This window comes from Lepus europaeus, chromosome 11, assembly GCF_033115175.1.
Source record: "Lepus europaeus isolate LE1 chromosome 11, mLepTim1.pri, whole genome shotgun sequence".
NCBI classification, from domain to species: domain Eukaryota; kingdom Metazoa; phylum Chordata; class Mammalia; order Lagomorpha; family Leporidae; genus Lepus; species Lepus europaeus.
The window spans coordinates 3,473,928-3,497,470 of record NC_084837.1 but is presented as its reverse complement, the minus strand read 5'-3'; the positions used below and the strand labels follow the sequence as shown (position 1 = coordinate 3,497,470).

At 61.3% G+C, this 23,543-nt stretch overlaps 1 protein-coding gene across 1 annotated transcript in view; it reads left to right on the top strand.

Annotated features, from left to right (window-relative positions):
- Positions 1-12,305: 12,305 nt before the first annotated feature.
- The window catches only part of RGMA (repulsive guidance molecule BMP co-receptor a), a 31,134-nt gene continuing 19,896 nt past the window's right edge, over positions 12,306-23,543 (top strand). Inside the window, exon 1 of the mRNA XM_062204540.1 lies at positions 12,306-12,384. Coding sequence (XP_062060524.1) covers positions 12,371-12,384 — 14 coding nt within the window. The 5' untranslated portion in view covers positions 12,306-12,370. The remainder of the gene's footprint in view (positions 12,385-23,543) is intronic.

Sequence of the window (23,543 nt, the reverse complement as noted above, 5' to 3'; positions counted from 1 at the left end):
GACACGAGACAGACAAGGAGAGACCCGGAAGGACCAGCGGCACCGCCACACCCCCGCCCTGCTCTCACGGCCCTGCTCTGAGCGCCCACCACCAGTGACCTCACAGGAGCCTCACTCCAGCCATCAGGGAAAAGGGCCCAAACGCTGTGTGGTTTGCCTGGTCACACTGGGGTCACGGGGTCAGCTTTGTTCTCTTGCTCCCCTTCCCCACTTCCCCCTCCCTGCAGGCTTCCCCCATTGAAACATCTCCAGGTTACAAAGGGTTAAAACCCCCAGACTTGAAGACTAGTGCCATCCGGAACCCAGGGAAGAAGGTTCTGGAACCAACATTCTCCTCCCCTCGCACTGGGCTCGGGGGACAGGAGGCTCTGCCTGCCGCTAGCTCCCACGACACCAGCCACCCTGTGGCTGCGCAGGCAGGGACGTCATGATGTGTCCATGGCACTGGCCAGGTCAGGGCCAGGCCCCTCCCCGAGCTGCATCCACACCAACCTCGGGGAGCCGTCACTGAGATAGGCGCGGGGGGGAGTCTTCCTAGAGCCGCGTCAGCTCGGGTGTGTTAAGGCTGGGGCCGGCGTTTGTGCAGTGGGGAAGTCACTGCCTGGACTCTGCATCCCACACCCGAGTGCCGGGTTCGAGTCCTCGCTCCTCCACTCTGATTCAGCTTCTGCCAACACACACGCCGGGAGGCAGCAGATGACGGCCCAAGCACATGGATCTCTGGTCCACAAGGGAGACCCAAATGAAAGTCCAAGCTCCTGGCTTCAGCCTGGCCCAGCCTTGGCTGTTGGTAGCCACTGGAGTAGTGAACCAGCAGATGGAAGATCAGAGTGTGTGTGTGTGTGTGTGTCCATCTCTGTGTCTCTCTGCCTTCCAGATGTTAAAAAAAAAAAAATGAAAAGAAATAAAACTGGAGGAAAACAATGGGTCATGTGACCGAGAGGACCAACAAGCGCAGAGCGTGTGGGGCAGCCAGCAGACTGGGAACTGGGGCAGAGCTTCCCCGGAGCTGACTCGAGGCGGGCCCCTTCCTCGGGAAAAGCGGTCCCCCTCTCACATCATCATCTGAGCCTACAAGCCCCCCACCCTTGTGGCGGGGTCACCTGCTCAGATCAGAGCCAATCGGAAATGTCTGATGTCTGATGTCTGACCGACGCCCGGCCTCACGTGATCGCGCGTACTCCCCTCGCAGTCCAGGCGTTGGCAACAGCTCGGACGCTGAGGACTGTTAAGGACAAGGTGACTGTGAACCTGTTGGGACCCCGCTGCACTCACACGCTGCCTGCTTACAGAAAATATTTAAGGACTCGAAGTCACCAGCAAACAATCCAGAAACGGTCAAGAGGGCTACAGCGACTGGGCTTCCCTGAGTGTTTGCCCCTTGGTAATGAAATCCCTCTTATTTTATCTCTATTAAGTCATGGAACTTTAGAGCAGAGAGAGCTCCAAGTCGGAACCCACTGTCTTCTTTAAAAAGAGCCCAAGGCCAGCGAGATGAGTTAATGTCCTGGAGGTCAGACGCCGCTAAGCCCGGTATGGAGCAGGCCCAGACTCAGATGGGCCCGACCTCTACTGAGTGCCAGCCCCTGGCTGGGTGTGGCCGCACGAGGGCTCTCTGTCATCCCCATCGCCCGGGCACACGGTACAGGTGGTTTGCCTGAGGTCACAAAGCTGTCAAGTCAAACCTCTCCGCCTGGCCCCCACTGGCCCCTTGCTGTCTGTGTCTGCCACGGATGCTGGGGGACACAGAAGCGAGAACAAAGGGGTCTCCCACCGCCCCAGCTCCCACGTCTGGGAGCGAGGCGCTCAGACGGCTGTGGCACAGCAGGCCCTGGGCAGATCCAGGTTGTGTAGGGCTTGAGGCTCATAGGCTCATCAAACTCGGTGACCTTCTTTTTTTTTTTTTTTTTTTTTTTTGACAGAGTGGACAGTGAGAGAGAGACAGAGAGAAAGGTCTTCCTTTGCCGTTGGTTCACCCTCTGATGGCCACTGTGGCCGGCGCGCTGCGGCCGGCACACCGCGCTGATCCGAAAGCAGGAGCCAGCTGCTTCTCCTGGTCTCCCATGGGTGCAGGGCCCGAGCACTTGGGCCATCCTCCACTGCACTCCCGGGCCACAGCAGAGAGCTGGCCTGGAAGAGGGGCAACCGGGACAGAATCCCGCGCCCTGACCAGGACTAGAACCCGGTGTGCCGGCACCGCAGGTGGAGGATTCGCCTGTTGAGCCACGGCACCGGCCGGTGACCTTCTTTTAGTATGAAAGTCATGGGAGCGGGCATTTGGTGTAGTGGTTAGGACACCACTTGGGATGCCAGCATCCCTTAACAGAGTTCAGGCTCTCGTCCCAATTCCAGCCTCCGGCTAACGTGCACTCCGGGAAGGCAGCAGGTGATGGCTCAGGTACCTGGACCCCTGCCATCCAGGTGGGAGCCCCCACCCTGGCTGCCTGCCCCAGTCCTGGCCAGTGTAGGCATTCAGAGAGTGAATCAGTGGATGGGAGATGTTCTCTCTCTCTCTCTCTCTCTCTCTGCCTTTCAAAGGATAAAATGAATAAATAAATTTTAAAAATAAAAAGTTTGGTATAAAGTATTTACTTAGAATAAGACTCAATGAATTACAAATTTCAAAAAGCTAATCAGCTATGACAGACACTGCACCACCCAGAAAAATAACCCCATCTTTTTATTAATTCCCTGCTCCACGTCCACACTGCCCTTCCCCACATACTATGTGTCCTGCACACTCTCTGATTGCTTCCTCCTGTGACCACATAATATTTTCTTTCTTAAGATTCATCTATTTATTTACTTTTTTGAAAAGCAGTCAGAGAGAGAGATCAAGAGATCTTCCTTCTCTGGTTCACTCCCTAAATGGCTACAACAGCTGGGGCTGGAGCAGGTCGAAGCCAGGAGCCTGGAACTCCATCTGGGTTTCCCACAGGGTGCAGGGGCCCAATATTCCGGCCATAATCTGCTGCTTTGCCAGATGCATTAGCAGGGAGCTGGACAGAAAGGGGAGCAGCCAGGACTCAGCCTGCGCTCACATGGGAGGCCCGATCACAGGCGGCGGCTTCACTGGCTGCACCATGAAGCCGGCCCCAGACCACGTAGCATTCGCTATGCAGAAAATACATGACTCGGTCCTGCCTCTGACATACTTCAGAGATGTGATTTCTACTCTTGAGATTTCAGAATTTTTCCACTTCTCAACGAATTTCTGATGTGTGCGTGCCAATTTTTAGGACTGTTATCCAATCGGAGAAAATCAAGTTTACCTGAGCTGCGGTTTTCCTAGGGTTCGTCAAGTTTCCTTCCGGAGTAAAGGACGGTCTCGGAACTCATGACTCACTGGCCAGTTCGTTAGCGAAGTCCTTGTCACTCAGATATCTTGTGAATGTCAGCATTTTCAGGCAACTCAGCAAGAAACCTAAGTCTGTTCCCAAAGTGTTTGTAGGGTTCACTTCTCTTAATTAACTGAATTATCAAAAGAAAAAAAAAAAAAAACCTGAGGATTTAGTCACCACTTCTATTAGAGGATCTTTCTCTCAATGAATTGCATCTCTGAACATTTCTTAAATGTTTTTTACAATTTCTTATATCAGGGGGTGGGAGCTTGGTATAGCGGTTAACACTCCACTTGCTGGCCAGCGCCGTGGCTCATAGGCTAATCCTGTGGCGCCAGCACACCGGGTTCTAGTCCCGGTCGGGGCGCCGGATTCTGTCCCGGTTGCCCCTCTTCCAGTCCAGCTCTCTGCTGTGGCCTGGGAGAGCAGTGGAGGATGGCCCAGATGCTTGGGCCCTGCGCCCACATGGGAGACCAGGAGAGGCACCTGGCTCCTGGCTTCGGATCGGCGCAGTGCACCAGCCGCAACAGCCATTTGGGAGGTGAACCAATGGAAGGAAAACCTTTCTCTCTGTTTCTCTCTCTCACTGTCTAACTGCCTGTCAAAAAAAAAAAAAAAGACTCCACTTGCAACCCCCACACCCCATATCAGATGCTTTGCTACAAGCCCCAGTGTGACGGCTCAAGTACTTGGGTCCCTGCCACCCACACGGGGAAACCCCTATTAAGGTCCAGGCCTGGCTGTTCTGAGTACTGACGAGTGAACCAGCCCAGAAGTTCTCTCTCTCTCTCTCTCTCTCTCTCTCTCCCTAATAAAATAAATACATAAATGATTTTAAGACCCTAATGAGTTCTACTGATGCTATTATTAATTGTGAGTGCATTTTGTCCTTCAATTTACCTAAATTGACCTCAGTTCTCCAGTAAACAAATTTAAAGATAACAAAATCAGTTGGCTTACATCTACATCCAAACTAGGAGTCTGTGATTTCTCACTCCTTTTACTGAAACGTTCCAAAACACACTTCCAAATCCCAGGAAAAACCACATGCTCACGCCCCACCCACGTTCTGAAAATGCTTTTGGCCCTGCGTTGACGTTCAGGCTCGTCGTCCAAGTTTCTGAGACATCGCTAAGAGTTCTCGACACGTCGTCCCGGGTGGCAAGACACCACGCTCCGGAGTCTAAGCTTGGCAAATCTGGGAGACAGATACGCAGCAGAGGCAAACTGCCGAAAGAGTTCACTTTAGGTGTGGCGAGGGCGGCCGGCGGACAGGCAGGGAGCAGGTGCAGGCTCCCTCCCGGTGCCCAGACAGCTCCCTGGAGAGCTAACAGGTGGACAGGGAACACCAGGGCAAGGTGTGCCCTGGGTGAGGGCAGTCCAGCAGGGGCTGGGCGCAGGCTAAGTGCAGGGGAGAATGGGGGGGGGGGGGGTCGGTTTCCCTTGAGGGAGGGCGGCGAGGGCCCCGCAGCTCCGTGCATGCACTCAGCACCACTGAACTGCAAACACGGCTGAGAGCGAGGCCAACTACTCCTCCCCAGCAGGAGAGCCACGCCAGCTCCCTCCGGCCCTGCCACCTCCACCTGTGCCCATTTCCAGACCGGTCTAAGGGCAGTCTCCGTGGCCTGCCCCAGACACTCAGTCGCTGCTTGTGCTGAGCCGAACTCCCGGGCCAGTGTGCCCACCCATTTCCCAGGCTGTGTGGACCCTGCATGGGGGTGTCTGTGTGGGAAGCCAGCTTTCCGGTCTCAGGGGTAAACGATCGGCTCCAGCGGGCGTGGTTATAAGAAACTCAAACTCCACCCTCTGCAGCCCACGGGCAATGGATGGTGATCGGGTCGCGCCACACCCTGACCAGCTAGGTGCTCTGCTGACGGTTCTGACCGTCACACTGAGCAGTGTGTGGGGGACAGAGCCGGGGTGGGGTGAGGGGTGCTTTAGGGAGCTGGCCGGATGTGGGGCCCAGGGAGGCCCTGCTAAGGAGCAGGGGAATCCAGGTGGCGCCCCACTTTCTGACTCACAGAATTCCCGGGAAAGGTGGGCTTTTGCCTCAAGACATCCATGGAGCAGAGATGCATATGGACGCGCACGGCGCCCCAAGAAGGTGCGTGTGGATTACGTGTGTCCATGCACTCCACGCACATCACACACGCTGAGTCAAAAATACAAGAACCAGCCGGCGCCGCGGCTCACCGGGCTAATCCTCCGCCTGCGGCGCCGGCACCCCGGGTTCTAGTTCCAGCTGGGGCACCAGATTCTGTCCCGGTTGCCCCTCTTCCAGGCCAGCTCTCTGCTATGGCCCGGGAGTGCAGTGGCCCTGCACCCCATGGGAGACCAGGAGAAGCACCTGGCTCCTGGCTTTGGATCAGCGCAGTGCGCTGGCCGCAGCGGCCATTTGGGGGGTGAACCAACGGAAGGAAGACCTTTCTCTCTGTCTCTCTCTCTCTCTCTAACTCTGCCTGTCAAAAAAAAATAAAAATACAAATACAAGAACCAAGACATCCGCCGGGTCAGAACCCCCGAGCCATCAAACAAGGAAAAAGAAACAAGGAACGAGGACTGCCCCTGGGCTGGAGGGAGGAGGATCTGGGAGCTCAGGGCCGGTGAGGCCGCCAAGCCGCAGCTCCCGCTCTCTGGTCGCGTCCAGAGCCCGGGACCCTGCCCAGCATGGGACCCGCGCCTCCCCTGGGAGCCGGCCGGAGGGAAATTTCCGCCCTCCAGCGTCCAGCCGCCACCCGGGCCGCCCATGACCCTGATGGCCCGGCTGCTCCTCTTCCAGCCCACGGCGCCGCCACCCATCTTTCTGGCCACAGGGCAGATCCCAAGGCCACATTTTCCTCGTAGTCCCTTTTTTGCTTCATTTTTGAGCTTTCTCAGAGTCAAAGGCCGAGCCCAGAGCCTGAGCAGCGAGCCTTGGCCGCTTAAAGCGGCGCCTGAATGGTTTCCCTCGCGGCGAGGAATTGGCTCCGGGAGAGGCAGAGACTGGGGAGGGGTCGCCTGGCTGCGCCGGCCCGGGGCCCGGAGCCCACCTGAGCGCGGGGATGTGCCGGGGGAGGCCTGGTCCCCCCGCGGCTGGGGGAGGGGCCTGGGGGTTCCTTCTTTGGGGGCTCGCTCAAATGCGGGATTCTCCCTGACACCAATGTTTAAACAACATCTTTTTTTAAAAAAAAAAGTACTTATTTGAAAGAGTTACAGAAGAAAGGGGAGAGAGAGAGGTCCTCCATCCGCTGGTTCACTCCCCAGACGGCCTCAGTGGCCAGCGCTGGCCAGGCTGAAGCCAGGAGCCTCATCGGGGTCTCCCACACGGGTGGCGGGGACCCAAGCACTCAGGCCATCTTCCTCTGCTTTGGCAAGTGTGTTAGCAGGAAGCTGCATTGGAAGTGGAGCAGCCAGGCCTTGAACCAGTGAAAGGCTATAGGAATTGGATAAACAAGTAAGCCAATGAGGAAATAATAAAATTTTGATAATTAGGGAATTAAAGTGGGGTGACATGATAGAGAGAGGGCATTCTGCATTTTTTACACCAAGGTGTGAACTGATGGAAGAAGTGGGGGTTCCCCAGGCATTGGGAATAGCTCGGACAAGGGTCCTGGGGCAGGAGCAGGCTGTGGATGGTCTATCTAGAGACAGCGGTCCATGCGGCTAAGGCAGAGAGATGGTCAGAGAGGCAGACACAGGAGATCACACTGCAAGGGCACGGTAAACCAGGGTGGGCTGCCGGGATTCTATCGTACCGAGGCCTCGCTCAGGAGACACTGTCTCAGCGCACCCGGATCCGAGAGCACCGGGATGGAGGCAGGGATTCCCAGCCCCGGGCAGCGCAGTGGAGCAGACAGAGCGAGGGGCCTAGCCCAGGGTGTGGGGCAGACAGACATGGATGCAGTCGGCACAAGCGGTCTTCGTGGAAAATGTACACCATGAAAAACTGTGTGGATTTCTAACATTTTCTGAGCCACAACAAACTTTCTAAATTCCATTTTGTCATGAGCCGCTTGAGGTTCCCATGGGTTTGCTAATGGACGGATGGCCCCTAGCAGTTCCCCTCTCCTGTTCTCCACAAGGCCTCCAGCTCCAAGTCCAGTCGCTCCCCCAACGTTCACCTCTACTTCCTGCCTTTGGGTTCTCTGTCATGCCTGGGACCTCAATCACCCCTTCCCCAAACAGGCTCAAGCCGGTTTTTTCTTTCCTTGAGACCCTTGCGGCTCGATCCCCCTCCCAGCAGCTATTTAAGGAGGGACCAGCGGTTGCCTCAGCGGTCAGAGAGCACACACATCTCATGGCAGCTTGCCCAGTGGGAGCAGGGGGCCAAGGATCCGAATCCGGGGCTTCAGGGTCCAGAACCGTCGCTTCTGCCGCTGTGCCGTGCTACATCCACAGGGTGCACCCGGCTGTCAGTAACCAGCACCATCTATGCCCCCTGACTCCGCAATCATAGCGAGTGGCTGCCCAACTGCCGTAATTACCCAGCTTCCCTTGCAGCTGGCGCGGCTGGCTCACCCCCCCCGCCACAGATGAGCGGAAGTGACCTCACAGGCAGAGCCCTGCCTCCTCCACAGGCAGCAACCCAGCCCCAAGTCTGCAGTCACAGGAAGGCTTGGGGGAGGGGGGCATGGAACAATGGCTTCTAAGGGGCGTGCATCCCTGGAAAGCTCCTCAGACTGATGGGGGGGGGGGGGGTGCCAGGGTACAGAAACTTTGTTCTCGAAGTTGGCGTTGGCTCTGTCACAGCGGCCTAGCCGTCCCCAATACACGATCTCTGTACTTTTAAATACTAGTGACTTCTTTTGTTTAAAAATAAGCCCATACCGCAAGCCGTACCTGCAGACCACAGGTAGGTCCTGGAGTCTCCCACTCCCGCCCGTGGCTGAATTTGTGGAATCTGTGGACAAGGTGCGATGCCAGGTGCTCTTCCAGGAGAAGGAACCTCTAAATCTCAGTTTTTTTGACAACCAGAATCAAGAAAAGACCTCTACTTGTGAGGTATGAGAATTTCTTCTGATCAGCCATTGAGAGCCCCCCGTAAGGGCTCAAAATGTGGCGCTGTTACAGTTTGGGCACCTCCCCGAAGGCCCAGGTGTTGGTCCCCTAAGTCTTCTGTTCTTGATTAATGGATTAGAGTTGGTGCTTACTGGGTCAGGGCGGGGACTTGGCCTAATTAAGGTGTCTGGGAGGTGGCCCAGGGGACAACTGCACATCCCTGGTGTGCCTTGGGCTCTTAGGAGACGGTGGGTTATAAAAGCCGATCTGGGTCTAGGTTCTCTCTCTCTCTCTCTCTCTCTCTCTCTCTGTCTCTCTGTCTCTCTCTCTCCCCTCCCTCCCGCCCCTTCTGGGCTTGCCATGTGATCCTTTCTCTGTTTGCGTTCCCCCATCCGGCACCCTCAGCAGACCCCAGGCCAACAGGGTCGCCTGATCTCCTACTTCTTGAACTTCTAAAGCCGTGAACCAATGTAACCCTTCCCCTTCATAAGTCAGCGCCTCTCTCTCTTTGTGTAAAGGTTTATTTTTATTTATTTATTTGAAGGAAGAGAAGAAAGACAGAGAGAGATCTTCCACCTGCTGGTTCGCTCCCCAGATGGCAGCAACGGCCAGGGCTGGGCCAGGCTGAAGCCAGCGGCCTGGAGCTCCGCCTGGGTCTCTCACAGGGGCCGCAGGGACCCAGGAGCGTGGCCTTCACCGGCTACCCCCAGCGCGTGGGCAGGAAGCCGGATCTGCAGCAGGGAGCAGGCACTCTGACTGTGGGGATGTGGCTGCTCATTCCCTGTGCCACGGTGCCGGTCCCTCCCTGCTTCCTCACGTCAGATCAGATCCACCCACTGAGGACCACCTCCAGTTCCAGGAAGACGTCCTAACCCTCCAGCTAGCGACAGCCCCGCCGTCAGCTGCACCTCCTGTCTCTCGCTCCCCCCCTCCCTGCAGCGTCCACTCCGGAAAGTCGCAGGGGTCCCGCGCAGCAGTCTGGTGGGCACGGAGCCCAGGAGGGCGGTCTGGGGGTAGCATTTGAACACACATCACAGCACAGAATGATACAGGGAGGGGCTGGGTGGACGGTGGGCTTGCTAAGCCCCTGCTGGAGTCCAGCTTTCTGGAGCGTTCTTTCTCCCACTGCTGTGGGCCCCCGAGGGACAGACCTGCATTCCAAGTCAGTGAGGAGCCCCACTCCCAACGAGGAGAAAGTGCCCCTGGGAGGCCCCATGCTGGAGGGAGACGCAGCTTCCTGTGGTCACCTGTTGCCCCAGCCTCACAAGACCCGGGGTGTGACAATCGGCTGTGGTCACCTGTTGCCCCCGGCCTCATGAGACCCAGGGTGTGACAATCGGCTGTGGTCACCTGTTGCCCCCGGCCTCACGAGACCCAGGGTGTGACAATCGGCTGTGGTCACCTGTTGCCCCCGGCCTCACGTGACCCGGGGTGTGACAATCGGCTGTGGTCACCTGTTGCCCCCGGCCTCACGAGACTCGGGGTGTGACAATCGGCTGTGGTCACCTGTTGCCCCCGGCCTCACGAGACCCGGGGTGTGACAATCGGCTCTACCTTCGTGCCCGGGCTCCTTTGAGACTTCTGCACCTGCTGCTCCCTTCAGCCACCCTTTCCTTTTGAACCTGAATTTACCCAGAAAGATGTCACGGGCAGAGCTCCTGTCGCAAAGGGCCGTCCCCCAGGGCCAGCTCTCACGTGGCTTCATGGCAGAAGATTCCCCTGAGTCCCCGAGGGTGCACTGTGGCCCTGCAGGTGCCACCCTCACGGCCACAGCAGAAACTTCAAACCTGCGCTGCACCCCGAGGTGTGATGGCCCCAGGGGAGCCCCCCGCAGGGCTCACAGCCCCTTCTCTGTGGCACTAAAGCTCTCCCCCTAACCCGGCGGCATCCGCAGAGGCAGGAGGGGGAAGCGGCCAACAAGAGCTGGAAGCCGTCAGTCCCACTCTTCCTCTGTGAACTCGAAGCCAGACCCTCACGTCCCCCTGGGCAGCTGCGCACAGGGGGGAGGGAGAAGCCACAGAGCCGTCGGCCGGGGGCAGCTCACACCGCACTCCTTCGCCCTAGCTGCTCCTGTGGTTGCTGCTGTCAACGCTTGAACCCAGGGCATCTGTGTTCTGTGCACATCCCCAAAGCATGCGGCCCTTCTGGGGAAGAAGAGGGTCCCTGCAGCTCTGTGTTAGGCCGTTGGCTGAAGCCACGCACGATTGTTCATTTGCACCCTAGACACACCCGGAGGTCCCATCTAAATCCGGGCGCTCATTGTGTGTGTATCCCAGCAGACGTGTGCAGTTCCAACCTAACCAAGTGCGTTAGGTTGGCATCAATACTCACCCAGCAGGGCGGCGGCTGGTTGGGCCGAGAATGGTCCTTCCTCGCCCCCGGGCGTGCTTTCCGCCAGCTCCCTTTTAGAAAGCGAGGCTTCCGCTTACAGATTTCTTACGAATGCCGGGCCGCGTGGACCGGAGAGCAGCCCGGCAGCTACCCGCCGGGGGTTTGCGGAGTGCGCCTCTTAGGTGCCTGGCACTGCGGTAAGGGCGGATCCCACCCGCGTGGCCCTGGGGAAGGGTCACGCTGAGCGAGACGGGCGTCAGGAAAGAGAGGGGCCAAGTGTGGGCTGTGCCCTGCGGGGGTAAGGAGCAGATGGGTAAGGGAAGCAAGTGGGTATTCACGGGACACCAGGGCTGCAAGACGCACAGGCTCCCCAGCCAAGACCAGGCCAGCGCCTCTGTGGATCACAGGGGCTCGGGCCCAGCAGAGCTAAAGGCGTCGTTCGAGGTCAGAGCCAACTGCACCGAGCAGCCACGCTTCCCGCGAAATCCCATGGATGTTATTTATATCGCGGCTACAGATTCTCCAAACACGCTCGGCCCACAGGAAGCAGAGCGCTGCGTCGAGACCGCGGGCGTGCACAACGGCCGTGTTTCGCGGGGCTGACCCCTTGTCACTGACAAGTCCGAAGAATTCGCTCCGGACCCAAGCTCAGAGACAGCTTGCTCCGTCTGGGGCAGGCTGCAGGCCCTGGCTGCGTGTCCAGGCCGACGGCTCCTGCCCGCCGAGACCCAGCCAGGGTCCCAGACCCGCCCGCGGCTCCGGGCCTCCGGGGCGCGCGGCTGCACGCCCTGGCCAAGCCGGCGCGAGCGTGCACTGAACGCTGAGCGGTCTCTCGAGGAGCTCGCGAGACGCCATGGGCGCTGTGCGCGCGCGGTGGCGCGGGGCGCACGCGGGCCGCAGGTGGCCTCTGGGCGGGGGGCTGCCCTGCGAGGGCGGCGGTCTTCTCGCGCCCGACTCGCCTGCGTTGTGCGGGAGTCACGCGACAACCCCCTCGTGCGTGACGCGTGCTGTACGTGTGCCTCCGTTTCTCCCCGGACTCCTAAACACCAGTCCGGGACAAACCGGCCCTTCCAGAGCCTCCGAGGGTCCCCGGGGACCCTCGCGGACCTTAAGTCGCAAAAGTGCGGTCCTTGGCGTCGCCCGAGGGCTCCGAAGAGTCGGGGGGCACCCAGGGGTCGCCGCGTCGGTCGCCCGCGCCCCTCGCCCAGCACTCGGGGACCGTCTGGGCTCCCCACGGCCGCGCCCTGCGCCCGCGCCGCGGTGCTGATGCGGGAAGGTGGGGCGGCGGCGGCGGGCAGGCGGGGCGACCCGAGGCGCTCGCCGCCGCACCCCGCCCCGCCCCCGGCCCCGCCCGCGCCAGGGGCGCCCGGCCCGCCCCCTCCCCTCCGCGCGCACTCGGAGCTCGCGACGGCGGGCGGGGGCCGGGCGAGCGAGCGCGGGCGGCCGCCCCGCGCCGCAGTCGTCTCCGGAGCGCGCGTGCGGCGCCCGAGCCGCGGGGCCGGGAAGCACTGGCCGTGGGCTCCCGGGCCGGCTCCTCCAGGCGCTCGCGGGCGGGCAGCCCGGGAGCCGGCGGCGCGCCCTGGGCCGCTGCTGAGCCGGCCGGGTCGGCGGGGACGAGCGCCAGCCCCGCCGCGGCCCCTTGCCCGGCGCGGACCAGCGACACTCGGCAGCTCCAGCTCGCCCGCCGCCCCGCCGGCCACCCCCGCGGGCCGCAGAGGCTCATGCAGCCGCTAAGGTAAGCGCGCCGTCTCGCTCCCGGCTGCCCGCGGCCGCCGTGCTCGGGGCGGCGGGAAAGTTTCCGGGGTTCGGCGTTCGCTGCGTTCGCTTCCAGGCTCCCTGTGCCCGGCCGCGGCGCCCACCGCGGGGCCCCGCGTGGGTCTGCGGAGCCGCAGGGTGTGGGTGCGAGCGGCTTTTGCGTGGGCGCGGAGCGGGACGCGGGGCCTGGGGAGCGCTCGGAGCAGTTGCCGAGCGGCTCCGGGGTCCTCGGCGGGGCGGCGGGCGGGACGCGGGGGCCGGGGACAGGTGTATCCGTGGGGCCGTGCGGAGCCGTTGGCGGCGGCCTCCTGCGAGGGGCTGGCGGCGGGTGTGCTGGGAGCGGGAAGCGGTCCCCGCGGACCGGGACTTTCTCGGGCGCCCGAGAGCCGCTGCTCTGCGCGCGGCGTCGGGAGGCGCGGGGAGCTGTGTTCCAAGGGGGTGTCCGGCGCGCGGGCCCGGGGACGCGGCGCCATCTAGCGGGACCGCGGTTCCCCTCGGAGCCCAGCGGCTCCAGGTGCAGAGGCGGGTGGCGCCCGCAGCGCGGGTCCTCGGCGTGTCCGCGTGCAGGCCGCACGGAGTGACCCGCGGGCGCCCCATCCCCCGGCAGATGTCTCCTGTAGGGGAGAAGCCGACCCCACGCGCGGCTGGTGTCGCAGACGTCCGGAAGGCCTGGGCGCGGACTTGGCAGGTGGTGTGGAGTCGAGATCCCCAGGGAAGAGCTCACAGGGGCAGGGGAAGAGCTGGGGAGGGGCTTCGTGCCGGGGCGCGCGAGCGGCTTGTGCGCCCCAGGGCGGCCTGTCCGCGCGTGCAGAGAGCGCACTCCTCGCTGCTCCAGGGACACGCGAGCCCCCTTCGCGGGGATGCGGTCGCCGGCTGACGGCTGGGGCGCAGCGGACAAAGACTGCCTGGGTGGGACCCGCGCGGTCAGGCGGGATTTGCTGCGGCCTTGCGGGACCGCCGAGGCGAGCACTGGCTGGGTTATCCCCGGTGTGACCGCGAGGACCCCGGGGAGACAGGTGCTTACACTCCGGCGCGCGTGTGGGTGGCCGTTGCTGTCTCAGAGTGGCTTGGCTTCTTGTCCCAGGACTTGGGCTGAGAAGCCGCTTACTGCTCCCTGTTGTGTAGACTGGCTGCCTATTCCCTGTGTGGACTGTGCCTGGACTCTGCGCTTGCACAGCCAGAGGAGGTGCCGCCCAGGTGGGGGGATGTGGCTGAGCCTCCTGACCCTGGGGCGGGGTGGCTAAGGGGTGGACCCCCCTGGTGGGGGTGCCCTGGCTGCTGGGGGGGGGGCAGCTGCCGCTGTTTCTGTGTCTCAGGAGAAGCCACAGACACTGTCAGAGAGGTGAGGGGCAAGGCCAGGGTTCCGAGCCCACAGCGCTTTTTTCCCTACGGCCTTGCTACCGGTGACCCGTGCAAGCACTTGCCTTGACCAAGAATGGCTGCACAATGAGTCACGCCTTAGAGCGCGCAGTGTGGACCTGGATGGAGGGCGGGGGAGCCGGGTGAGACCAGGCAGAAGCAGACCAGGGCCAGGCCAGTCGCGGGGAGGGGCCCTGCGCCCTAGCAGGTGCCTGCTCTCGGGCAGTCTTTGTGCAGTCATTCAACAAACTTAACTGGGCACAGATCTAACCTGGAGCAGGGCGGCCCTGGGCCTTCACACTGGCCCGCCGTCCAGCCCGTCAGGATGACAGGCTCCTCTTGTTCTCACTGTGAGCAAACGGCAGCCCAGTGATGGGGGCGGTCGAAGGAATGAAGGACCACTCGCCACAGCATCCATCGGTGTCCTTGGTGACAGCAATAAGAGAACATCTTTGAAAAAGATGCTCAGGGGGCCGGCGCTGTGGCACAGTGGACTAAAGCTTCCAGTCTGCAGTGCCGGCATCCCATATGGGTGCCGGTTCGAGTCCCGGCTGCTCCTCTTCCCATCCAGCTCTCTGCTATGGGCTGGGAAAGCAGTGGAGGATGGCCCAGGTGCTTGGGCCTCTGCACGCGCGTGGGAGACCAGGAGGAGGTCCTGGCTCCTGGCTTTAGATCGGAGCAGCTGTGGCCGTTGCAGCCGTCTGGGGAGTGAACTAATGGATGGAAGACCTCTCTCTCTCTCTTTTATAAGTCTACCTCTCAAATAAGTAAGTAAAATCGAGAGAGAGAGAGAGAGAGAGAGAGAGAGAGATGTTCATGCCCTAGGATGCTGAATTGCGTTATTAGAACCCAGCGTCAGAAGCCAGGAATGGCTGGTGAGGCGTGGAACGTTGCAACTCTAAGAGCAGGAAGAAGGAATTTTGAAACATGGGCAGAAATTGACCAAATAAATGCAAATGCCTTCCGTGGTCCCAGGTCCCTGCTGGCTGCTGGACGGGCAGATGTCCCGTGTCCCTGCCCAGCTCGCAGCCTGGGAGGGAGTCATTTCACTCCAGAACTGCTGGCTGGGTTCACTTCGCCTTCTCCAGCCGCTGGTTTAAAGCAGCGCCGAAGCGGGGTGCCAAGCGTCTCCCAAGTCAAGACGTGGGGTTTGCCCCACCTTCAGATCCGGTCCCACAAGGCCGGTCCCAGCGGCCTCGGCTGGCACCGCCCACCCGTCTTCTGGCTGCTGGGGGCTCTCAGACCCGTCGGTCGCTGCAGCAGCTTGCCCTGGGTGACAGCAGGGACTCCACTGTCAACACGGGACTCTGCGTATCCTGTGAGCGCACACGCTCTGCTCACATGCTCAGTAGGCACCCGGTACTGCTGCTTCCTCCTGGACACACTTGTCTTCCTCCAGACGGGTGCAAACCCCTTGTCCTCCTCTGGAGGTGTTCCGATGTCACCTGCCAACGTGATGAGGCCAACGCCTGCAAAGCCCTGGCCAGGGTCCCGGCCGCCGCCAGCGGCAGCACAGACCCCTGCCTCAGGAGTCATGCCCCGCCAGACGTGGGCACGCTTCCCAGCTGATCCGTGCTGCCCGGTGTGTGTCTCTCCCTGCCCTCACTGTTGAAGGCGCTTGTGCGAAGTTCATCCTCTCAATAATTTGATCCGCTCGTAAGGACCCTGAGACTTGCTGGTTGATGGTCCCTGGCAGGGAGACCAGTTGACCGTTTCAAGTGCTGGCTCTAGAGTGGCTGTTGGCCGGAGTCCTGTGGGTCTCAGTGCTGCCCTGGCCGGGCTGGGACGTCTCTGACACGGGACTGTGTCCAGTGCAGCTCCGGCTGGGGCACAGTTCCCGTCTCGAGGGAGTGCATCCACCTGGACACTCGCTTCTCCCTGCAGGGCGCTTCCTGGCTGTCGGGGGAGCTCTTGGTTCAGAGACTCATTATAGGGCCCCCCAAATACCGGCTGCTTTGAAAAGAACGATCATTAGCATTTGCTGGGAAGCTTTGGATGTGCTGTTGTTCACATGTAAGGAAGGAGGCAGAGTATAAATAAGTGGTTTTTTTTTTTTTTTTTTTTTTTTTTCATGCAACTGCATTTTCCCAGAGAGGCAAAGCAGAGAGACAGGGCTTCCGGAGGCTGTACCAGCCGTGCCGGGATGAGGCTCCCGTGCCCAGGCCCGGCCCTGCCAGGAGCGCTCGCTGCTGAGTCTGGGCCGCGAGATCGGCCGGTGCTGCTACAGTCGTGTGACGTCCGGCTTTCAGAACACTGGTTTCAAACTGCGCTGTCACTGAAGCACCTTGGGTGGAACTGGATGCCGGCTCCCGCGAGCTGGGCGGGATTTATGCCGCTCTCATCTGTCTCGGGGAGCATTTCCACGCCGGTGTCCGATCTGCTGGCCGGGTCTCCTGACCCAGGGAGGGAGGGAACACACTGCCCCCTGGGCCTGAGCTAGGCGGGGGGCGGGGCTCTGGCCCTTCCTGCCAGTCTCCAAGGGCAGAAGCTGCACATCGGAGCTGTGCTTTGGCTTGTGGACTGAGAGCTGCAGTGTAGACAGACGGTGTAGACAGCCGGACCTCAGCATCTCCTGTCCTCCAGAGGCCAAACCCAGGTGGACACGCTCTGAATACTTAACCTGAAAGTGCCGCTCATCGTGCAGAAGATGGATTCCATCCTCTGCTTCAGCTCCCTGAGAACTAAGAGCGCGAGGAGAGATTTTTTCTTCTCAACACATGTGAACCGCCGCATTCGTGTCTGGGGGCTGCACCCCTGGTCTCTGTGCAGTGCAGGGCCTGCTGTATGCTGGGCCGCCAGGAAAACCACCCGGCACCCCTGGCCTGGGTTTGAGCCTCTGCCCTGCTGTTTGCATCTTGGTGGCCTTGGACGGGTCGCATGGCTGTCAGGTTTCAGGCTCATGTAGGAAGTGGAGATGGCTCCACCCATCGCACAGTTAGCACCAGCCTGTGGGTACTTGGGGGTGTTCGCTCACACAAGAGTCCCCTCGCGCACACAGGGCAGACACGGGGTCCAAACAGGGCTCTCCTCCGAGACGTGAAACCACACGGACAACTGGCTGAAACACGCACGCCATGCCGGGCACCTGCCCTCCGAGGGAGCAGCGGGGACGTCCCCATGCCACAGGGGACGCCACTGAGGTCTGAGAGGCACAGGCTCAGACCCCGGACCCCTGCCCGACTGGTGGAGAAGCGGCCGCCTCGAGGGATCCAGGGACGAGGAGCCTGTGCAACAGGTGTTTCTGTGTCCCCACCGCCCCTTGGCTGGGGGTCTTCTCTGGCTGGGCCACTCCATGAAAGGTTCAGAGTTTGATAAACAGCTTGAGGCCGTTGCTATGGCATAGTGGGTAAAGCTGTGGCCTGCAGTGCCAGCATCCCATATGGGCACCGGTTCGAGTCCCGGCTGCTCCTCTTTCCATCCAACTCTCTGCTATGGCCTGGGAAAGCAGTAGAAGATGGACCAAGTTCTTGGGCCCCTGCACCTGCATGGGAGACTTGGAAGAAGCTTCTGGCTCCTGATCAGCGCAGCTCTGACCATTGTGGCCAATTGGGGAGTGAACCAGTGGATGGAAGACTTCTCTCTCTCTCTGCCTCTCTCTCTGTGTAATTTTCAACTGAATAAATAAATCTTTAAAAATAATTTGCCTGTGGTATTTGTGCTTGGCGCCAACTTGCTCGTTAATCCAAGCACACAGAGCGTCTGCCACTTGCGAGAGACACAGACTCCATGTCAGATCCCACAGGGGCCGCTGGCCGACACCTGGCTCCTGGCCGGAGAACTTTCTAGAATGGGTAGAGGTGCGTCCCCAAGATAGGAGGCTGCTGTGAAGGGGGGCACTGGGAATGAGGGTGGGGGCCGGACGTTCGTGGGGTGAGGGTGGGGGCCAGACGTTCGTGGGGTGAGGGTGGGGGCCGGACGTTCATGGGATGAGGGTGGGGGTCGGACATTCGTGGGGTGAGGGTGGGGGCTGGACATTCGTGGGGTGAGGGTGGGGGCCGGACGTTCGTGGGGTGAGGGTGGGGGCCGGACGTTCATGGGATGAGGGTGGGGGTCGGACATTTGTGGGGTGAGGGTGGGGGCTGGACATTCGTGGGATGAGGGTGGGGGTCGGACGTTCGTGGGGTGAGGGTGGGGGCCGGACGTTCGTGGGGTGAGGGTGGGAGCCGGACGTTCGTGGGAATGAGGGTGGGGGTCGGACATTCGTGGGGTGAGGGTGGGGGCCGGACGTTCGTGGGGTGAGGGTGGGGGTCGGACGTTCATGGGATGAGGGTGGGAGCCGGACGTTCGTGGGATGAGGGTGGGGGTCGGACGTTCGTGGGGTGAGGGTGGGGGCCGGACGTTCGTGGGGTGAGGGTGGGGGTCGGACGTTCGTGGGGTGAGGGTGGGAGCCGGACGTTCGTGGGATGAGGGTGGGGGTCGGACATTCGTGGGGTGAGGGTGGGGGCCGGACGTTCGTGGGGTGAGGGTGGGGGTCGGATGTTCGTGGGATGAGGGTGGGAGCCGGACGTTCGTGGGATGAGGGTGGGGGTCGGACGTTCGTGGGGTGAGGGTGGGAGCCGGACGTTCGTGGGATGAGGGTGGGGGTCGGACGTTCGTGGGGTGAGGGTGGGGGCCGAACGTTCGTGGGATGAGGGTGGGGGTCGGATGTTCGTGGGATGAGGGTGGGAGCCGGACGTTCATGGGATGAGGGTGGGGGTCGGACGTTCGTGGGGTGAGGGTGGGGGCCGAACGTTCGTGGGATGAGGGTGGGGGTCGGACGTTCGTGGGATGAGGGTGGGGGCCGGACGTTCATGGGATGAGGGTGGGGGTCGGACGTTCGTGGGGTGAGGGTGGGGGCCGAACGTTCGTGGGATGAGGGTGGGGGTCGGATGTTCGTGGGGTGAGGGTGGGAGCCGGACGTTCGTGGGATAAGGGTGGGGGTTGGACGTTCATGGGGTGAGGGTGGGGGCTGGACATTCGTGGGGTGAGGGTGGGGGCCGGACGTTCTTGGGGTGAGGGTGGGGCCGGACGTTCGTGGCTGTGGTCTCGGGGACTGCAGCACTGCTGGGCTCCTCTCTGACACGGTCGTCACCCCTCGGTGACGAGGTGTTCACTTGGGGACACAGCGAGGTTTCCCCTGGGAGCCGGGTGTGGGCAGGGCCAGCTCCTTACAGACCCAGCGTCCGTTCTCCGCACCCCTGGAACCGGGCACCCCCTGCGCAGGCGGAGAAGCTGGGCATCCCCATGCTGGTCGCCGTCTTTGTCCGTGTCCACTGCAGCAACTCGAGGGCCCCGGTCTCCACCCTGACCATCCAGCGACAACTCAAGGGCCCCCGTCTCCACCCTGGCCATCCAGCGGCTCATACGGGAAAGTAGGCGCGCTCAGCGCAGGTGGTGATGCAGTGGAAGGCATGGGAGAGGTCTGGGGGGTGAGGTGCCCGCCGGCTGTGCCCAGCCCACCGTCCCGGGAGCAGAGGGGAGCATTCCCGGAAGACACCCCTGGGCGTCCCCTGAGGGCCCCCGGCAGCCGAGTGGGACGACCCACGGAGACAGAGGCGGGTGCAGCTCGGTGCCTGGACACGAGCCCCCAGAGGCTGCTGGCGGCTCACGGGCGGCGCACTGCACTGGCGTGGGCCCGGGCTGGGATGAGAGAGGTGGAGGAGGCCACCGCAGAGCTCAGGGGGGCAGGCTGCCGACCCCCTGCGGTGCCAGACTGGTGCACGTGGGCCGGGCTGCTGCGGCTGCAGGAGGGTGGGAGGAGCCTGCGAGGAGGAGAGCCCCCGCTCTCCACCGCCCTCGCCGTGTCCAAGGCCGGGTGAACACAAGGGGCGAACACAGCCTGGGCAGGTGTGCGAGAGGCCGAGCGCATGCAGCCAGCCTTGCCCCTCTACGGCCACCCACTCTGAACAGACGGGGTCCTTGGAGAACCGCAGGCAACTCCGCCCCAGGCCCTGCCTCCACACTGCCACCCTGGGGCCTGTGTCCTGCAGTTACAGGCATGTGCACGGCTCCGTGTGTTACTGTGTTGCATGTGTGTGGCTCCACGTCATACTGTGTCACATACATGTGCATGGCTGTGTTGCGCTGTTACATGTGCACGGCTCCATGGCACACTGTGTCACATGTACATGACTGTGTCACACTGTTACATGTGCATGGCTCCATGTGTTACTATGCTGCATGTGTGTGGCCCCTTGTCATACTGTGTCGCATGCGCATGGCTGTGTCTCACTGTCACACGTGCATGGCTGTGTCACACTGTGTTACCTGGGCACGACTCCATGTTACACGCATGTGTTCGGTCTCCTTAGTTGGTGAAATCCACCCTTTTCTGTCTGCTGGGCTCCCAGCGGGGGGAGGGGTCTCGGGGACTCTAACTGGCAGAGAAAGCAGAGGAGGGAATGCCCAGTGGGCGGGGGAGCAGTCAGAAGTTGCACGTGGCTGCTGGTGGCTTCGTCAGTAGGCTGCTGGGTGGGTGGCTGGTTTTCATGTGGGCTTGCGCACACACAGAAGTACCTGGAGAGGCACCAACCTCTGCCAATTGCCGCTTCCAGGGAGCATTGCCCGGCTCCGTTTCCTGTGTCTCCGTCATGTGCCTATCGTACTGCTTGCGTTTAAAATCAGGTGGGCGCCAGGGGGAGGGACGCTCGTCTGTGGAACCTCCTCTGTGCTCCCAGCACAGGGGACGCACCCTGTCCGAAGGCCGAGCTGGTCTCTGGGCAGAGGTGGTCCCGAAAGCATTTGGGGTCACTCCAGGCACTGCCGGGGAACCCACTGTGGGAGTGGGAAATGAGCGGACCTCAACCCCAGCCTGACCTCTGGCCGTGGGGACACCAGCTCTGTGGACTCCCGTGTGCTGAACAAGTGGCCGCCCAGCCCACCCTGCAAAGCATGGGAGGAAGCGTGCCCGAGAGCCCCACACACGCCCCTCGGAGGGGCCCCCCCAGACTCCAGCCCTCGAACGGGCAGCCTGTGCAGTGGTGGTCAGGGCGCTGCTGGGGACCCCTGCACCCCGCAGTGGGGGGCCTGGGGCAAGTCCCAGCTCCCTGCTGGTGCGCACCCTGGGAGGCAGCAGAGGATGGCCCAAGTGCCTGGGCCCCTGCCACCCACATGGGAGACCCGGATGGAGTTCCTGGCTCTGGTCTGGCCCAGCCCCAGCGGCTGCTGACATTCGGGGAGTGAACAGCAGGTGGCAGATTTCTCTCCCCGACCCCCCACAGTCTGCCTGACCTGAGTACTCAGTGCTTGGTAAGTGGGTATAAGGGAAAAATCATAAATAAAGGGAATGTGTCTTGTGGGGGAAAAACATTGCGAATCCAGTCACACAGATTTACAGACAGGGCCACGAGCAGCCGGACCTGCTACTATGCTTTAAGTCCGTGCCAAAGAGTTCAAATGGAAAGTGAGATCACTCCTCTTTTTTAAAATTTATTTATTTATTAAAAATGTATTTAAAATGCAGAGTTAGAAGGAGAGACAGGGAGAGGTCTTCCATCCGCTGGTTCACTCCCCAAATGGCTGCAATGACTGGGGCTAGGCCAGGCTGAAGCCAGGAGCTCCTTCCAGGTCCCCCACGTGGGTGCAGGGGCCCAAGCACTTGGGCCACCTTCCAGTGCTTTCCCAGGTGCGTCAGCAGGGAGCTGGGTTGGAAGTGGAGCATCGAGACAAGCAGGTGCCCATATGGGATGCAGGCGCTGCAGGCAGTGGCTAAACCAACTGAGCCCCAGCGCTGGCCCCTCCTCCTTCTAAAGAGTGCTCTTGCATTACCATTCTGTTTTAATTACAATTTTGGGATAAAATATTTTAATTACTAAGAGAGGGAGGGGCACTAAGCCACAGGAAATGGTCAGCGCCCAGAGAGAAAGAAGCCGACGGCCAAAGAGGATCCAGGGAGTAGCTGTAGGGTTCCCCAGAATCCCGGCCGGTGTCGTGGCTTTGGGGCACACAGCTCATCCCAGCTGCTCCACTTCTGATCCGGCTCCCTGCCAATGCCCTGGGAGAGCAGCAGACGATGGGCCAAGTGCTTGGGCCGCTCACCCACGTGGGAGACCTGGTGAGGTCCCCTAAGCTGTCGTGGACACAAACGTGGACCATCGCAGGGGAGGGCAGGGTGATGACGATGGGGACGTTGTCATTCCACAGAGCACCTGAGCCTGTGGCGCACCCACTGTACCTCCTGCCGCCCCGACCCTCCCCACCCTGGTCATTTAGAAAAAATTTTAGCATTTCATTGTTGCTGTTCATGAATGACAGATCTTCCATCTGCTGGTCCACGCCCCCAGGTGCCCACAACAAGCCAGGGCCAGGCCAGGCTGAAGCTGGGAGCCAGGAGCTCCATCCAGGTCCCCACAGGGTTGGCAGGGACTTGAGTAACCACCTGCTGCCTCCCAGGGTGCATGCGTGCAGGAAGCCGGGTCGGAGCCAGAGCCGGGCACCTGGAGCCCAGGCGCTGTGATCTGGGATGCGGGCTCCTAACCAGAAACGGCCATTTTCATGGCCACTTCCTAAGCCTTGAAGTCCCGTTCCCTGAAAACAAACTGAAACTGTCGCAGCCATTACCCCTGACGGGGAGCACCCCGGGGTGAACAACTCCACGTTGACGATCAGAAATGGCGCTGGAAACGGAGCCAGAGATAGGGTCCCGCGCAGGCGGCACCCAGGTACAGGAGGGAGCAGCATCACACAGGCCGTGGCGTTAGCGTGGACAGGGGAGCCGGAGCAGTGGGGTCGGGCGATGGAGGACCAGCTCAGCAGGTGTGAGATGCCAGGCCCCAGGGTGGCCTTGAAGTTCGAAGGCGGAATTGGAAATGAGGGGTGGTTCCCACTCGGAGCTGTGAAGTGGGTTAGTGGGGCTGCTGGAGGCGCGGGGGGTGGGGGGGTTGGGGGGGTTGTCAGGAGCGGGAGGATGCTGAAGAGACTTGAGCTGATTCATGACCAGGACGATGGCCTCCGAGCCGCTGGCGCCGTGTCGCAGCTTGGCTGGGGTGTGTGGGTACCAGGGAGGGAGGTGTCACTCAAGGCTGGTCTCAGCCAGAGAGGGAACTTCCGGGGCTCCCTGGCTGGAGCAGGTGCTGGCCCAGAACAAGGGGTCCAAGGAAGACCTGCAGGGGGTGTCACGTGGGGAGTCACTTCCTCCGTCAGACCCCAAGAGCCCCCAGATAAAGCACCCCTAAGGAACGGAGTGCGGCTCGGCCACACCCAGCCCGAAGCCCCAGCACTCAGCCACTCCCTGCCCCTCCGCGCATCCTGCCTTGGGCTTGGAGGCCAGAGTGGGGCTTCTCCCACAGCAGTGGCCTGCAGAGGTTCTGGTCCAGCGGGGTCACATGCCAGTCACTGTGCTCCTGACCTTGGGCCCAAGAGGATGAGCAGGCTACTCGACCTGGCTGCACAAGGTTGATGAGGCCACAATTTAACAGAACCCACAGATCTAGAGAGAGACGCCCCCAGGTTAGTTACCAGGGGTGCTCATTTAAAAATGGGGTTGCCCAGGCTCCACTACCCCCAGGACTTCAAATTCAGGGGCTCAGAAGGAGTCTGGCATCTGTGTTCCCCGAAAGGCCCTCCCCGGTTTTCTCATGGTCTCCAGCCTCACGGCCTTCGCCCACCATCCTGCTCAGCTGCCAGTCCCCAGGCAAGCCACACCCTGGCGCAGGTGCAGGTCTCTCCCCGCACCCCAGGTGCCCCTGCCAGGCCCAGTTCTGCTTTTCCGAAGGGGGCAGTGGCGGTGGGGGATCCCCGCTGCAGACGGCTCGCCGGCGTGGGCTTGGGGTCCCCCACTCTGCGCACCGCAGCCAGCAATGG